This window comes from Echeneis naucrates, chromosome 15, assembly GCF_900963305.1.
Source record: "Echeneis naucrates chromosome 15, fEcheNa1.1, whole genome shotgun sequence".
NCBI classification, from domain to species: domain Eukaryota; kingdom Metazoa; phylum Chordata; class Actinopteri; order Carangiformes; family Echeneidae; genus Echeneis; species Echeneis naucrates.
In genome coordinates, this window is record NC_042525.1 from 8,270,353 (window position 1) to 8,288,325 (window position 17,973).

Below are 17,973 nucleotides of genomic sequence, written 5' to 3' on the forward strand. Positions count from 1 at the left end.
TTGCTATATTTGCATACGAGGGGAGCACCAAGTTTTATCTCAGTGTGTGGTAATGGCTGCCGCAGTGGGGTGGGAATAGTTCATTAGCATAAGGATAACTTACTCCAAGCTTAAGTCCCCTGCTTGTGTGCTTTACCATGGGGTGAAGACTGAGCTGGATGTTGTCTCATCAGTGTCTAATAGGCAATATGAAAACTCAGCAGGAAGCAGCGCAGAAGCCACCGGTTTGTCTAGATGTAACTTGAAGGGCAGATATATTTGGATTCATTTACAAGAATTTGTTACACTTCATTTAAGATTATTGTTTTACTTGCTGCTGTGCCAAGTTGTGGGATCTGTTTTGTCATTCGATAATGTGTCATGTGTCGTGATTAAAAATGATCTCAAAGTGAAGGAAAGAAATGAGAGAAAGCCACAGAAAATGGTGCATCCAACCATGTCTGCACACGCAAATCCATTTTAAGAACGCTTTCATTTTGTCACCAGATATGTGAAGATTCTCACTTAAGTTTTCTCGCTTTTGCTGATTACTTGCTTCTGTTTCTCCATATTGTTGACGCGTTCTGACTTGCACGTTCTCAGTTAAGATGACAAGATGGGCCAAAAATAAACTCCTTGTAGATGTTCAGGGTCAAAGCCCGTTCAGAAAAATAATCACTTTCAGGAGCTATATATTTTTTTTTAAATGACATTCTTGTGTTGGGCCACCATTTTATGCACACGCCGTGGCATCTTAGATCAAGTTATTTAAAGAAAGACCGACAGTTGGTTTGCAGTTATTTGTGCATTCAGTGTATGGTGATTAATCTGTCTGTGTATCTGTAGCTTGCTTTCTTATCCTTTGTTTTCTCTGGCGTTTATCCAGTGGTTTCAGCCCTAATCTGCTCCATGCTGTTCACATTTCGCTTCGTCCCGTAGTTGATTGAGTCGGGGGTTCTAGTGTGCGCTGTCTGTCAGGTTGTGTTTCGTCTCTGGCTGCAGTTTAATTGCAATTTCTGCTTCTTCTGTCAACTACTGACTTGGGTCATTTAAAGCAGGTTGCACTTGTGTCATCACCGGGCAGCTGTACGACATGCTCTCGAGAGATGCAGAGAAACATAAGAAGCTAGATATTTGATTAAATTAAGTGATTGCCCAAAACAAAGGCCTGTGTGAGCTGCATTTTAATTGGATAGCCTAGTACACCAGGTTATTTATGTCATCCCTCAGCTCTCTGAAGAAGAGCGCTGTCATCTGGTGCTGAGTGGCCTGCTGCTCTTCGACCACTCTTGGGTCAGTCTGCTGTGCTATCAGTGATTTCAGGTGTTCCCTCCTTCTCCTCAGCCGAACATCATTCTGCTCAACTGACAGCTGCCCCCACCCATTAGTTCACGCAAGAGGCTTGCCCTCCCTTCAAACTTGCCTCTGTCTTTGCCTCCATCCACTCACCCGCCCCCTCCAAGCCCCTCCTCCGATGAGAAAGGTGTGAAGCATCACCTTCATCCATCATGTGTATACACACACCACCTCACATGTGCTAAAAATAAACCGCTATTAGTAGCAGTCTGAGCGGGGGGGGGGGGGGTGGTGGCGCAGGCACAACTAGGTGTGACAGGTGGCGAGAGGCAGTCTTTGTAAACCCGGGTGCTGCAGGGCTGCAGTGAAATAGTCTATCTTACATGGTCATGTCAGGCTCAGACTGCTTTCATCTCTGTGCTGAATCCAAGTTTTAACAGTGTGTGCCCTGTGAAATAAAGTAAGACCTTTTTCTTTTTGGAAGAAACCAAAAAGTCTTATTTGATAAAATTTTCATAGGGTGTCTGAAAGTGGACAATGTATTTGAGCAGGAGACTAAAAGTGCAGTTCTTTGAGTTTTGGGAGAACAAATGGTTCTTGTGTTTATTACAGAGAAATGGAAAATGTCCATTGCTGGATATAAAACATTTTAATGTTTTTTTTTTTGTTTTTTTCCCCCAAGCTGGGCCAGACTTATTCATTTTCTGTGCGTGTTCACAAGGCGAAATGTTAAATCAGTTTGTCTCTGTCCATGGTGCTGAAATGGTTAAAAGGGGTTATCTCGAGTCTGTTTCTTTGAAATTTATCAAGTAGTTTCTATCCTAATGAAAACCGCTGTAACCATACAACTTGCTTCTCTGTGTTCTCACACATAGGGAGGAACATTATTGCTGGAGGACACGTGTCCAGTGTCCTCCAGGTGTCTTTCAACAAATCCAGGGAGCCCCGGAGTGACCAGGTCTATATGTGATCATATGTTAGAGGCCTCCCAGGATCACAGCTGTTCTATAGTATTAGGTTAACTCACTACATGCCCAGTGTTTCTTCGTATGCGTCCATCAATCTTTCCCATCCATCCCTTCCCCCCATCTTTTCAGTTTTTTTCTCTTGTGGTTTTTCTACCTCTTCCTCTCCTTTCTTTTTGTCTCTCTGGAGCAGCACACGTTAGTTCTTCATGACCATGTCTTTTCCTCCTTTCTCTTTTTCTCAAAGGAATTACATCATTTTAAACAACTTTCTGGTGAGAAAAGCATAAATAAGTAAATTTTATTTTTTAGCTCTTGTCATAGAGCTTTCCAAAAGAAATGCAACAAAATATATCCATCCTTAATCATTAGTGAATGTTAAGATTAAGAGAGATGATATACTGTCAAATGCACATTGTTTTTCAGATCTTACACAGTAAAGTGATGTAAGACACTGAGTTTTTAACAGTATGTGCTCAATATAGGGGACAGCTATAGGGAACTCCAAAGACCACTTGCACACCTGCAAACAATGGACCTTTTGAAAAGCTTTTGATGACTGATTCTGCTCAAGGCTACTGTACCAGTCTACCTGCTGAAGTGATCAGCAGCAGTGAAAGCAGCAATTTCAAGAACTTAAACTGAAGATTAAATGTCAGAACCAGATTGACATTTTTCTAAAGGTTTGTGTTCATAAAACTGATGAGATAATCAGATACGAGGTGTAAAGTTCCATGTTTTTTAGTTCTGCAGGACCAAATACAGTGGAATTCTGTGGGTAAGGTAAATATATACATGGTGGTGAGGGTGGACGATAGGTAGAAGACTATAGATACAATAAGGATGAAGCATGTTTGCTATATATGCATGTATAGCAAACATGCATAGCACAAGGGCAGAGTCATGAGCGTTGTGGGCACTTGGCACGTCCAGCCAATGAGTCATTAAGCACAAACAAGGTGAAAACATCTCAGCAAGTTATCCATCTTTCCTTGAAATTGATGTAAATGTGCCACAAGGGACATATGGACTGCAGACCACAACACACGAGCATATTCACACACAAATGTACAGTAAATGCATGCAGCAAGAAGGCTCTGCCATACACACACACACACACACACACACACACACACACACATTCACGCATACACATGCTGCAAACTTCCAGCCCTGATATGAAATTCAGAACATTTAATTTACACCTTAATGACTTGTTCTCAATTTTTCAGTTTTCTGGGGAAATTTTTAGTAGTATTTTGATAAATAATTAATTTTCTAATCATCTCTTTCCAGCCAGCCCCTGCGTCATTAAAGGCTAACTAACTCAATGGAATTGTATTTTCCCTCCTTGGTTGACAAGTTCCCTTGGCAGGGGGATAAATTTACTGCTAACTATAGCTATCAGAGCAGTGAATAAATCTAAGCTAACTATAGCTATTAAATGCCTCAGGGATCTTTCAGTTAAACTCCCACTGCCGTGTGGATGTGAGCACTGTGTGTACAGCTCTTTACTCTCAACACAAAGTTCATTCTTGAGGGTAGATTGCATGTCTGAGCCTTACAATAGATCCAAAGAAGTGTTCTTGTCTGAAACGGCTACATCTGTTTCTTGACCTTGTTTGATATTTCTTACCACATCTGTGTATTTCTTTGAATGAAATAATATAAAGTTGATTCTTGAAACCACTTGATATTCAATATAATTTCTAATAAGACAAAAACAAACATAGGTTCCAGAAAGGGAGGATAACTTTTCTGGCACCAGCAATGTTTGGATTATTTCTAATTAATTAATACTCAAATATGACGAGACATTTGATGTATTTAGGTATTGTTAAATAAATCAGCTGAATGACGAGCTTGTATACAGTGGATATTTTGTTGTGACAGTGTTTTATTGTGATTCCAACCCCATCAAGAAATGGATAAAACTGAACATCAGTGCATCACCTCATCCATCAAAGAGCTGCCACTAGAAAAATACAAAGCAGGTAAAGCATTTGACACCTCAGTAAGATTAGAAAATGGTTTCTGTGACCCGAATAATAACCAGCTACTTTGCTTCATAGAAAGTCTGGAACATCACACTACAAGATCATGCAATCTCTTTTTTTTTTTTTTTTTTTTTTTTCATCTTATACTACTCAGATAAAAAAAAAATGGAAGCACAGTTCCAATAAAAATGCATGGGATAAAGGTTTGTTACATTCCTACTTGTTGGGTAATGTAAAAATATGAGACCATTAGACAAATCCTATTGGACTAAGTTTTTTTTGTTTTTGTTTTTTTTTTCCACCTTTCTTCCTGCCATTCAATCAATTTTCTTCTGCCTGTCTTTTTGAGTCATACTTTTGTAACAGACAGCATAGGATGGGAACAATGAAAGGATGCACATCAGGCCTATCCACCAGGGAGGCCAATGGTCAGAGGCACTAAAGGTCTGATGCTCCCCAACTGGGACCGAGCTGTCTGTTTCACTCAGCCACCCAGGCAGGAAGAGGCTGGAGTTCGAACAAGGATGACCTTGAGAGACTGTGCTGCTGACTTCTAGTCTTTGCGGCAGAGAGCAAGCAAGAGTGTCTGAGAACTGGGTGAGAATAAGAGGAGGAGGTGAAGGGGAAACAGGGATACAGAAGTGGAGGTGGATGAAGGTGGAGGGAAGAAAAGGTTGCCGTGATAAAAGTGGCTTCCAATGAGGTGCCAAAAGGAAGTGAAGTAAGGAGGAGACTAAACCTGTGGAAAAGATCAAGTCAAAGCCCCGTAAAGAAAGAAAGACAGCACAGAGATAATGATGATAATTAATAATGTCAGTAACAATGCTCTAAGAACCTTTGACTTTTCTTTGATATACAGAGTTACAAGATAAAATGAAAATCCCTGAAAAGATTGAAAAAATAATCATACAGATGGATAAATATATCTCGCCTCGCCGAGAGACTTCATCACTATCATTCTTGACTGACAACAATGCCTGACGTCTCTCCGCTCACTGTAAATGTGTCCCTTGCTTGTCATTTTCTCGAGTGGCGCTTGTCTGTCTTCTTTTTCTTTGGCACCAGTTTAATATCTGTCAGTCACTTGTGCTCTAGAAATGTATTTTTGTGTGTGTGTGTGTGTGTGAGACTCTGGGCGGCAGTCTGTGTGCCACAGCTGAGAGTGATATGTCTTGTAGTTTGGGGAAGCAGAGTGCAACGTACAAAAATTGAGAAAACGAGAAGCCGTTCAGAGCTTTTATTTATTTATTTATTTATTTATTTTTACTGCAGTACATAAACACACAGTAAAAGTTGCTGAAGGGAATCAACATTTAAACCTCACTTGGTGTGTTTGGTATCCAGAAACTTTCCTTGCTTTGATTTTTACAGTTGCTTTTCTATTAACAAATACATCTACAATTGTTGACTCCGACATATTTCCTGTGTGAAGGTAATGGACCATGATTTTATTTCAACCATCTGTCTGAGCAGCTGATAATTTTTTCTAGATGATGGCTGTTTCATTGCTTAGCAGCGAGTGAACAGTTTGGTCATTTGACTGTCTTCCACAACGAGAGTCCTCAGGTCCTTTGTGAAAGTCAAACATATTAAAATCATATTCATATAGAAGATAGAATATGCACTACATGGATGATCTATCATACCCAGTTTAATTTTGTATTAATACTGTGATGTCCTTGAAAGGCTACATGCTCAGAAGACACATGAATATTGGACACATCAACCACTTCATGTTCGTCATCACCCCCACCCATGTTCGTCAGACCTTTCTCTGTTTTTTTTTCGTCGGTGTTGCTTCTCTCGGCTGTAGCGGTGTGTTCAGCCTGTTCCTTCATGCTGTTCCGTCTACTCACCTGTCAGCGGGTCTGCATGATGTCAGTCTGACTCCATCTGTGTTTTACAAGGCATTTGTAGGCGTCAGTGTACGCTCACACACATACATTCATACACGAGTGTACGGTATCTCATCAGTTCCCACCTTGTGTTCTCCAAATCTGACTGCCGTCTGAGCTGTTGATAGTTATGGAAGCCCACTCCATGGTGTTTAGCATCTCATGACCTGTGTTCCTGCTGTCATTGTGGGAAAGGGCCACAGAATGGGTTAAAGTGTGCATGTGTGTGTGTTCCCCCTGCAGCATTCCTGCAGGAATCAAATATTTTGCTTGGTTTTGAGATTTTTAGTTCATTTTCACCCAGATTCTGAGTTAATGTGAGTTCTGAGCTCTTTGGTAATATCATAATGCAAAAGTAGATTTACTGAGTATCTGAATGTTTCCATGCAAAAGCATGTGCGGCATATGTTACTCCTGTTATCGTACACACCTCTGACAAGTACTGTACAGCCAGCTGTTTATAGCTGAGACTCAACTGAACTGTAAAATGTCTGAATAGACCAAACTTTAAAAAAATTACAAAAGCAATACTTTTTCCCACGCTCCAGTTTCTGCAGAGCTGTTTAGGATCAAACATAATTTGAGAAAATGGACTGATGAATGAATGAATGAATGACGTCAGTTCAGACAAGTACAGACTAAACGTTGCCCTTGGCCTTTGCTCCAAGCAGAAATAATGAATCTAACGAATAATGAATCTCCAGAAGTTAACTTATTGTCTATCTGCCGCTCTACACACTTTCACAATAGTGGTGTCCATATTATGTACAGTGCTTTATGCAAACAAGAGCAGCACATTTTAATGAAAGTTAGATGTGACTCCACACAGAAAAATATCAGTTTACTTCAAATATTCAGTGTCTTTTACAGTTAGTGGTGGTTGAATTTGGCTTCACTTGCCCTCAGTTTTGAAGTATGTGTCCTGCACATTGACTTACATTAGATGTAAAACTAATTTTAGTTATAGTGCTCATGGCTTTGAGAAATGCTCCGGCAATTCAATAACATCTCGCAGAATCGGTATCCTTGATAGTCTGGATAATCCACAAAGCTGGCTGTCAAACCCATTTTATGAGAGCTTTTGTGTTTCTTCTGCAGAAGCGGCTCCAATGAAAACAGTTTACAGCCAGGTCTTTGGATCCTCCCGAGTAAGAGAGAGATTGTTTATAGACAGGCATACTGCCTACTAATATAAAATGTCTTTTTCGGTGTTTTCAGCATCATAAACACTCCCATTGGATCAGGGTGATGTCTGAAACATTTAGGCGTGGCATGGAAAATATATTTTGTTCCTTTTGCCAAATCAGCCCTAAAATGTCACACTTTACTGCCATCCATTGACTGTCCTATCTGTCCTATATAAGTCCTGACAATAGAGGATAAACAATGGTTGTGGTCAACTGACTGTATTCCTGCAGGCAAGAATCTATCCTCGTCTAGAAATAGAGATCTCCTCAGACAAAGGTAGTACAGTGTGTTGATTTCAAATATGGAAGGCAACTAGGAAGAGGATTAGAAACAATTATCCTCCGGGAGGCATATGCAACTGTTCTATGAAATAACCCTACTGTGTGTGTGTGCGCGTGTGTGTGTGTGTGTGTGTGTGTGTCTGCTCTGCAGAATACTAATGGGCACCATGATAATGAGATTTGTCATGTCTACAAGGTCTGGTAATATCAGAGCACTGCAGAAACTTAACTGTGTTGAACACAAAGTGGCCTGCATGTGTGTCTGGGTGTTACGTGTAGGAAGGATCAATACTTTGGCCGCAATGAAATAAATAAGATGGAATCGTCTGTCCATGCTGCGTTTTTGCCAGGATGGAGCTGAGCGAAAATAGATGGTGTGTGTACACGTGTGTGGCTTTGTGTGCACCCTAACCTGGGGAATTGATGTTAAGTGTTGTGTCCATGACGACAGCCCTTATTTCTCGCTCTCTCTGTGCCCCTCTGTCAGCCTTTCCTCTCTCGCTCACTCTCTTTGACAGTTGATAGGTTTAAGACAATAGAGTCTTTGACTGGACCTGACTGTCAGAGACAATCCCAGCTCTCCTCTCCTCTTTTGCATGTCAGTAATTCTCCCTCTCTCACAGTCTTTCTTTAACTCCGCAGCTATCTACAATACAGTGTAAACGATTGGTAGCACATATCGACTGATAAATCAATTGATCCTATGTGCAGCTGTAGGTTCCTGACCTTCATCCTGTTTGTGTGTTATTGTGTTTTAAGCTCGTCCATCAATAGTGCGGCCCGACTAAGGTTTTTCCTTGCGCATTCGAAGCAGATTTGCCCTTTACTATAGGTTGGGTGGTTATGTGCTATTTTAATAAATTGCTGAATCAGTATAGCGTCAGCCCCATGTGCTTGTTGTCATTGTCCTTTTTCGTCCTGTTGTCCACTGAGACGTTTGTTCAGATGCCAACAGATGGATTACAAGCTGAGCAAATGTATTTGTCTTCAATTTGGCCGGGGGGGGGGGGGGGCATTGTGAAGATGTGGGTGCTGCAATTATGAATTTGATTTGAATTCTTTGTCTGCTAATTCAGTACAATTCTTGGTGATTCTCCACGTCCTTAACATGTGATATGAATTGAACCTGTGACTGTTCACTTAATGCAGCATCTAACCTGAAAGCCAGAGCACGCGACTGAGCAACACTCACTTAAAGGATTGGCTGAGGAGATGATGCGACAGACTTGGCAGCCGCAGCACGTTGCAACATGCTTTGTCAGTTTGGTGAACATTTGAAAGTCAAAAAAAGGTCTAGAGCATTCTCTGAACATCCAAGTGTCTTTGTTTCAAGCAACTGTGTTTATGAATGAGAGAGAAAGTCTGAAGCCAGTGGGATCTGTGTCTGAGATACTTTGAAACTTATTTAAATACTATAATCTGCACTGGCCTCTAGTGGAGGTTGATTGAAGTTGCACTTTTTTTTTTTTATTCAATGTCCAGTGACTCTGCTGAGTGAGTTCAAGTTGACTTTAGTCTGACTACTTCTGTCTTGTAGCTGCACCTGCTATATTTCCTCTGCAAGTCAAACACACTCGGGTTTTATTTTGTAATTCTCTTTACGTGTTTTACTGTCTTGTTGGTCTTTCTTGCTTCCTTCACAGCCTTCTTTCCTATTCCCTTTCTTATCTCCCAGTAGGTTTACAGCCAGCACCTCCTCGCTGGTGCTGTGAAATCCAAAGTTCATTCTGCATTGAATTCATGGCATAAATAATACATTGTTTACTTCAATCCCTGCATGCAGGACTTTTTTTTAAACTTTTGTATATGCTTGCAGTGATGGGAATTGGAAATTTCCTCCATTCTTATCCCTCTATCTCTTAACAGCTGCTTTACTGTAGCTGCACTTGTTTGTATGCTGTGCTTTCCCACCCACTTTGCTCCTGCACCAGTATTGTGTGTTATCATGGGGCATAACAGCAGCTAAAACAACACTGATAATTTATAAGACACACTGTCAGTACGGACTATACATACATACATGACATAAAGGGCCTCTTTCAGACCTGCTGAATCATTAAATGGTAGTGAGTGTCTTTTTTGTAAACCTTTACAATAGTAGACAAATCATGAGGTAAAAAAAGGCACGCTCATTTGTGTGGGTCCACGTAGCACATGTGTGGAAACCATCGTCAGCGTGTTTACGCCCACAAAGGGAATGGAAACCCTGCGGTGACACAGGTTATCCCTGAACAGAGATGTTTCATAGTCACGCGCTGCCCAGCGATCACTCGCCTGCGTTGGTCATGAAGAGTTTTCAGTCTGTGGACACGCTGGAGGAAGGCATCGGAGGGCTGTACGCGCTCATCCTCTTGGCAGTGTTCCCTCTGTCTTACTTCCTCTTTATGAGGAAAGGTGAGTGGTTCATTCTTGAAGCAAGGCCCGAGCCATTTTTGATACCATACTGCACCGGTGATTTGTCAGTGAACCAAAAGTTAGTATGTCGAATAATTTTGTCATTTATTGAAAACCAATGTGATACCTTTTATGCATCTTTGAGTAGGCTGCAAGTGAAGTCTGCATTTAAGTGAAAAGTAAGTTAAGGGAGAAAACCACAACACAGCATTATTGTATTAACAGATACCTTCTTGAGATCCATAAACAGACTGAATTTATTTTCCTCCTTGGTATCACAGCATCTGATCCTTGTCTTTTGTGCCCACTAGATGTCCTAGTCCAGCTGACCCAAAACCTGCTCTCCTCCGGTTTTAGAGTTTAACAGTCTCTTCTATCTATTATGTCTGCATTGATTGTCTGTGTGGCTCAGCTCACACTGACAATGAAACTAAAGACAACGTGTCTGGCCAGGTATCGTTATCGATTCCAAACTTGTTCTGCATGCTCGTAAAGGCCCTCACATGATGCCAGTGTGTCAAATGTACTGTGTGTGACAGTTGGAAAATGAACATGAGCTAAGTAATCATAACAATTTTTCTGAGCCACGCTCTATTTTAAGAGGGCATTTGCCACATGTACCCGTGCTTTTGTATGTGTGCATCTCTTTGCTCATTAGCTCTCGAGCCTTGTTGAAGAAAAGATCAATAGTCATGTTTTCCAATTAGCACATTCTGCGGATTAGAGAATGTAGCACGAAAGGATTGATAACGTAAGACACAGCTGGACAGCAGCTTAAATAATCTGTTGTTGTTTCAACTCCCCGGACCAGGTTTTTAATTCCTTCTCTGTTGCTTCAACTCGCCATGTTTCCACCCAAGGTAAGAGCACTCAAATGACAGATCACCCATTCATAGTATTCCCACAGGGCCTTAAGTTTGATGTGCACCAGCAGTACATAAACAATGACAGCAGTCCATGTCAGCCTGTCATAAATCCTATGAACCAATCGGCACACTCCACCGTTGACTCCACCTATCAGTTGACAGGCTTCCCTTTACTGCTCACATCTCACTGCATCTCTCACAGTATATTTAGCAGCAGAGGAAATTTGGAAAAATCAATAGGAGCCTGAAGGGAACGAACGAGGAAGTGGGATAATTTGTGTCTTGTTTTATAACCGAGTGAACGTCCTCAGGAGGATGCACAGGCATCTGTATCCAGAGAGCTACCTCCAGCCCTGTGTATTTAAGGGACTCTAAAAATTATTTGGGTGGAAAGACACTCAATAATATTGCATTTTATTCAAAAACTCCATTCTTCTAATCCCACTATAAGTTTGTCTGTGGCCATAATGCAGAGCAACCTGCAGTGTCAACTTTCTGATGAGCGGTTTTTGAGAACTTTGAATTTGTAATAGAACCTATTACCAACTACACTTAAAGCTATAAGATGGGTTAATGTAGACCAAGCAAAGACACCAAAGCCCACCTCAAGCTGATATTGACATTATTAGGAGCACAAGAAAACTGACTCCTGAGGAGAGAAGGATGGAGCTTTGAAAAGAATTGTTTAGAGAATTGGGGGCGGTTGGAGCAAGAGCAGAAAGCAAGAGCTGCTGGAAATGTTTCAAAGGTGTAGGGGAGGAAAGAAAGAAAGGTACTGAAAGGCTGAATAAGCAGGCAGTTGTAGAAAAAGGAGGAAGCAGGAGGCCAAATGGGGAGGAGGAGAGGAGGACGACTTGGGAGCAGAAAGCCCTGGAGAAACAAAAACAAGAGACTGAAGACTGTGAAGCTCTCCAAGAAGAGCGTCACTTCACCACCCCCACTTCATTTTCTGAAGAAACACCATCACCAAAATCATTTAAGCCCCTTCAGTGGCAGCAGGACAGACTATTTGGATGCTTTGATAAGAAGCAGAATCAGATGAACGGGAAGAGGGAGCAAGCCTGCGGAGACGCTGGTGCCATATGCCTCAGCAGTTTGGCTAATACCACATGTCCTGAAACATCAACTCTCATAACTCTAATCTTACAAGTGTGATGGCAGCGGTAGATGAATGAAGTTGGAGGTTGTTCTGCTCTTTTGCCTTCTCCTCCCCCTCTTCACCTATTGACCTCAATTCATCCTAATCAGAGAAGATTGGGTGAAGAGTACAGTTGAGTCTTATGAAAGCCGATTCATTTCACCCCCACATTAGGCTGCCTAAAAATATAATTGTTACTTAGTAAGTAATACAATTTACAAATACATATTTCAGCCTCTGTGACAGAAGATGCACATTCTGCTCTGTAACAGGGTTAAAATTTCAAAAAAGGACAACCTCATTTTGATTCTCCCTCCAAGCCTTTCAGATATTTGTTTTTCCATGGGAGAAGTTTGATTTTTCAAACACCATGCAAATGCAGTGGAATGAGAAAACTGATCAGGTGTGCTATTTATGTACACATTTTGTCTGAAAGTCATTTCTAGGTTATAATGTCTAGCACGGCACAGTGACAAGACCGAGCTGACAACAGTCTGCTTATTAGTTGGACCTATGAAGAATTTTTCAAAACGTTATTTGCTCTCACTTGTTGAAGAGCTCCGAGTCAGACAGTAAACACACCTGATTTTTCTAATTTTCTGAGGATTGTTTAACCTTCAGAGCGAGCAAACTGTCCTTCCTGAGAAACAAAGTTTGGGCAGTAGAGGGCAGTGTGAAACATGGTTACAAGCTTTGGCTGCTCCTATCTGGGAGTGCTACCTGAGAAGAATAAGTGTCATCTAAAAAACTTGACTGCTAACACTGCACTTCCCAGGTCCTCTGAGTTTGACATCAATTAGATGAGCAGTTGTCAAGGAAATGGAACGGCAAACAGAGAGACAGATAAATCTTTGTTTGTTTTAAAGTATGTCTTGTCAGCTTTGGCTCTGAAAGTGTTAAATATGTTGTTGATTTGTGTAGATCTGAGGAAACACAGAGGGGGAAGTAGGCGAGGAGAATTGCAAAGGAGTAGAGGACACATCTGCAGGTCCAATTTTCTGTTGTGACAGCTAGAATGGGGTGAAAAATCCTTCAGCGGGGGAAAGATGCTGGAAGGTAATAAAGAATAGATGCCTCCTCCTTGTGTGCTTTGCAGACCGCTACACAGAAGGTGTCTGACCTCAGCCACTCGGGCTCTCGAGTTTGTCCTTCCTTGGTCCTTCATGTTCTGTTTCTGTCAGTCTTTTCCTACTTCTCATTACTCTCCCTTGTCACCACACCTCATTCAACAGGCTTCCTTGCTTCTGTCTTGAAGTCTCTCCTCCTTTCCATTCACCTCTTCATTTCTCCCCTTAAATGACAACTCTTCAATAAATAGGTGAGAGAAAAAAAAAACAAAAAAAAAAATTAGCTACCAGGTCAGGCTCAGTTTTTGCTTTCTCTCCCTGTCACTCTGTTTCTTTTGAGACTCTGGTTCAATATTCCTCTGTTTACATTTTGTCTGCAATCAGAGCTCAGCTTCAATGCAGCCAGTATGTATGCATTACTGCCACAGACTGAGGAGGAAAATCTTCTGTGGTGTAGTTTGTTTGCCTTCATGCCACATACGAGAAAGATTAGGTTTCCAGTCACCTTGTCTGACTCTTGGGTGTGCATTTTTGTGTTGTAGTGTGTTTGTGTGTGTACAAACATAAGGGTGACTGTTACGGAGACGTTATTGGTCGTTAGCGATGCTGTTTATTTGACAGGTGTCCCCTTGATAAAGCCTGCTGCTGTATAGCCCAGTTAAAAATGTAGGAATGGGAACATCAGCAAAAAGAAACAGCAGAAGTGGATGCAGACACAGCACATTTGTGAAACCCCTGCTGTCTCGCTTCTTTTAACCTCTCCTCCCTCCAAAGATGGAGACAGAAAGGGATAGATAGTGGAAGAGCAAGACAAAGAGGGAGCATACCTTTTTCCGATTCTGTTATTTTTGTAGCATAAGGGGAGCTGATACCCTCACTGGGAGTCATCCTGGGAGGAGCACAGGATTGGATAATGGCTAATACAAGCGAGCTCCACTCATTCCTGTTGATGCTTTAAGGATCCCAACTTCAGCTGCGGCTGACATTAGGAATTAGGATCATGCAAAACAGATAATGGCCAAATCCCTTAGTGGCTGAATGTAATTGTGATTCTGCCTCTATTTGCACGTACTTATGAGAAAATTAGAAATTTGTGAAACTTTATCCAGACCAGAAATAAGCTTTAAATATAACTGAGTTACCCAAACGATTATTAAGCCAAGCAGCGGCATTACTCGAGTACATCCCTGAAGTCTTTGCTCATCTGGTTCTTCTCTCTTTTTCTTTACAGTAGGTAACGGATTATAAACACCTACTGTAAATATTTCCAAAGACTATTTTGCTCATCTATAATATTTGTTCTCATCTCTTATGGTTGTCTCCCAAATTTAGTGTTTTTTTGCACGGAGCCAAAAATCCTCTGAGCTCTGATAGCCTCGCGTTTAAAAAGTTAATGAGAGATTGCATCGACTGGCAGACATTGAGGCTACGCAACAGATCCAGCAATCTGCATAGAGAGAAAACACATGTTTGAGATGGGATTTGAATTCAGATGAGGATAAATATATTTTCTTTCCATTAGTTAAAGCTGGCTTTAAACACACTTTCTCAGTTACCAAGGTAACCACATTAGGCAAATCAATCAAAATAATGTCACTGGAGAGGGAAGGCATACCTCAACACCCCCCCCCTCCCGCAAACTATCTCTGTCTCACTATGTGTGTCTAGCCTTCTGTCTCCCACTCCCTCTCTCTCTCTTTCTCTCTCCTTCTGTCTCTCTCTTCCTCTCTCTCACTCACTTAGTCTTTCTCTCTCTTGCTCATTTTCTATGCTACCCCCCCCTTCTCTTTATCTGCTGCCTCCAACTCACTCACTCCCTCTTTTCCCCTCACAACATTCGCTTCCTGACAACCGTTGCCAAAGGACTACCAGGCGCAGCGCATCCCCAGATCCCATCTATCAACAGAGATCTGGAAGAGGACAGAGGAGGGAGGGTAAAATTAAAGAAACTTAACTTTACCCCAGGTGTTGTGACAGTCTGGAGCTCTGTGTTGCAGCCTGTAGCTCAAGCAGCATGGCCTCCATCAGAGGATAAGAGAGGGTTTGACCGAGGCCAAGTTTTGAGTGATCGAGTAGAACCGCACATCAAGACAATCTATTTTCTCTCCATAATAGCTGACAGGATTTTTTGATCGTCTCAAGTTGAAACACTAGATTGGATTCAAGTGGACAGGGAGTAGGCAGAAGTCGGCTCAGCCAAAGTTGGACAGACTGCTCAGGTTGGGTAAAGTTGGACAAGTGGTGTGTTACGGGCCGGACTCAGCCTGGCCCAACCCCGGCCTGGCTTAGTGGTGCAGTGCTGGGCAATGACAGACAGCGCTCTCCCAAGATGTTGAGTTTGGATGGCTTGGAGATGATTGCTGTGCTGGTGGTCATGGGTCTTTTCATCAAAGTCCTGGAGCAGTTTGGGATGTTCGAGCCTGTCGGCGGGGAAGGTAATGGATTTTTTACTGAGATTTGTTGGTATAATAACAGGACAATTATGGTACAGTAAAAAAAAAAACAAAACAAGACTTTAAAGGCAGCGTGAGCCTACCAATGTTGTCTTAGTGAGCTGATAATTTCATCTGCAATGCCCATTTTCCCTGGACCTGAGTGGGCTGCAGTCCTGCCTGAGGGTTTGGGTTACCAGTGCAACTGTGGGCCCTGCAACACTCTCTCCCCCTCTCTCTCTTTCTCGCTCACTTACCCACAGACAGACAGTAACTTTAGCTGTTTGATGCCTCCCTCTCCCCCCGGGGTGTGTGCTTTTACCCTTTAATCAATAACACTATGGATAGAGTGGGCCTGAGTGCTGTGTGGAGGCCCTTGTCTCACGGAGGTAATGTCAGCCTTACTCTCATTAGCCTATAGCCTCAGGAGGTGTATGGAGGTGCGGCAGGAGTGAAAATATGGCCCGTTTTCTTACATTTTTTTGCAGCTCAAGCATCAACATATTTTGTGTTTTTATTGGAAATTTGGAAGGATTTTTGTTTTGAGCCATATGCCAAAGAAACCAAACTTCAGAGAGGTCCTAACAGATTTGTAGTGGATTGGTCAACCACATTTCAATGACAATCCACAGGTGTACTTTCACAAAATTGTACAATTTTATGACCGGGTCAAGGACTAAGATCCTTGCACTGGTCTGGCTCACCTCCAGGAGCTATCTCCACAGGCCAAGGCCTTGTTTGGCCTGTCCTATATGGATAACCTCTGTTTCGTCCTCTACCTGAAGTCCAGTCCATTTTATCTTGTTCACACTTGCTTATCGCTTCTCTCTTAGTGACAACTGGACAGAATAGATGCTAATCTTTATTCTTTGTTTCTGTTTTCTCCTCTTGTTGCCCAGTCTCCCATGCACACTGAGGCATCTGTGAGCAGAGGCCCCCCGACAAAGTCTTAAGTTATCTTTTCTTGACAGGACACTGTAGTGACGCTCCTACTTTCACTTTAAATCACGAGTACAAAGGATGAAATTTGTTTTGTTAAATTAGTAAATAATAAAAATATTAATAATAATGCATAGATTTGTGGGGATGGTTTGTTCTGGTAGGTTCTTCTGGATAATACACAAAAAAGACACTCTCCATTCCTGATGCAACTGCTGGACTGCACCCAGTAGTCAGAGTTTGCCAACAGCTCTGTCATTTCAAAAAGTTCCCCATGGAACCCTATGGCGTATGCTACAGTGCTCTGCATACACACGTGCACACTCAAATCAACAGACACACACACACACACACAGCGGGCCTTCTTTTATTTGCTCGTCATGCACTGAGCATCAGTCTTTGGAATAGTTTGACCATGCTTTATGGAAAATGGCAAACTTAAGTGCTTTAGTATGCCAACTCTTCTCTGAGTACTCAAACTAATGAATTTTCGCTTTAATGGAGAAACGCAGTCCAGATGGGAGAACAAGTGTATTAGTGAGACTATTTTCTTGTGCACACTGGAGAATGAGTGCACACTCCATGTAAGGGCATGTGACATACACTTGTTGTACACATCATTCCTTCAGTATGTGTGCTGTGTTTATATGAACAGCTATATTTACAACATGCTACTGTTACATAATTGGTCAATTGTTCGATTTCTTCCATGGGCTCCGTCTAAAATGGACACATCTTCTATTTCTCCGTGGCTAAGCCAGCTCCATTGTTCTAACAGACATAGGGGCTTTTATTTTGCTAGACCTCTGCTGTTGGGGGAGGGGTCTTTTCTGTGTACTTTCACAGAGCACTTATGTTTTACAAAGACAACAAAAATAAATAAGTTAGACAGTTAATGTAATAAAATGAAATATTATTTGGTGGTTGAAGGTCAATTTTTTTTTTCCTCTTGTGCAAGTCATGCATGCTGGTAAAATAAAGAGACTGAGACTCCCATTTCTTTAATGAGCTGTGGTACTGACCCAAAGCAGATTAAACACACACACACAGACACACAATAGACAGCTGAAAAGACAAAAAGTGGGAGAGAATTTGAGTGCAATGGAGGATACATACAGTTTGGGTGAAGTACGCTCTGGTCTGAGAGTTTACAAGGCTCTGATAGATTTAGAGCTAATGGCTAATGGCTGCAGTGTGTTCTTTAGAGGTTTATGAGGTGGAAATTGAAGAGTTGGATGTTCTGATGGCAAGTTCTGGCTTTAGCCGGCTGGCTGCATGCCTAAAAAAAAAAAGGTTTCTAACAACACAGCGGTTTCCACCATCCTCCCCTCAATCCAATTTGTTGACTTTAACTTACTTTAGATACCAAAGACATCTCTGTTTGAGAGTTTGCCAATAACAGATTCATCACTTTATTTTCTCCCACCTGTTCCTCTGACTGAGATTGACTTCCTAGTCTCTCTCTAATCAGATATATGTGGCTAATTAATAGTTAGAAAGTCAGCACCTATTGCATGAGCTGCAGTTAGCTGTCTA

General features: G+C 41.8%; 1 protein-coding gene across 3 annotated transcripts in view; it reads left to right on the forward strand.

Annotated features, from left to right (window-relative positions):
* LOC115055224 (Kv channel-interacting protein 2) overlaps positions 1-17,973 on the forward strand; it is a 70,093-nt gene that overhangs the window by 35,435 nt on the left and 16,685 nt on the right. The window contains exon 1 of one of the 3 annotated variants that reach the window (XM_029520851.1): positions 15,374-15,501. The exons of the other annotated variants lie outside the window; for them this stretch is intronic. Within the exon in view, the coding sequence (XP_029376711.1) occupies positions 15,396-15,501 (106 nt within the window). The 5' untranslated portion in view covers positions 15,374-15,395. Of the gene's footprint in view, positions 1-15,373; positions 15,502-17,973 lie in introns of those variants that run through there. 3 annotated transcript variants of the gene reach the window in all.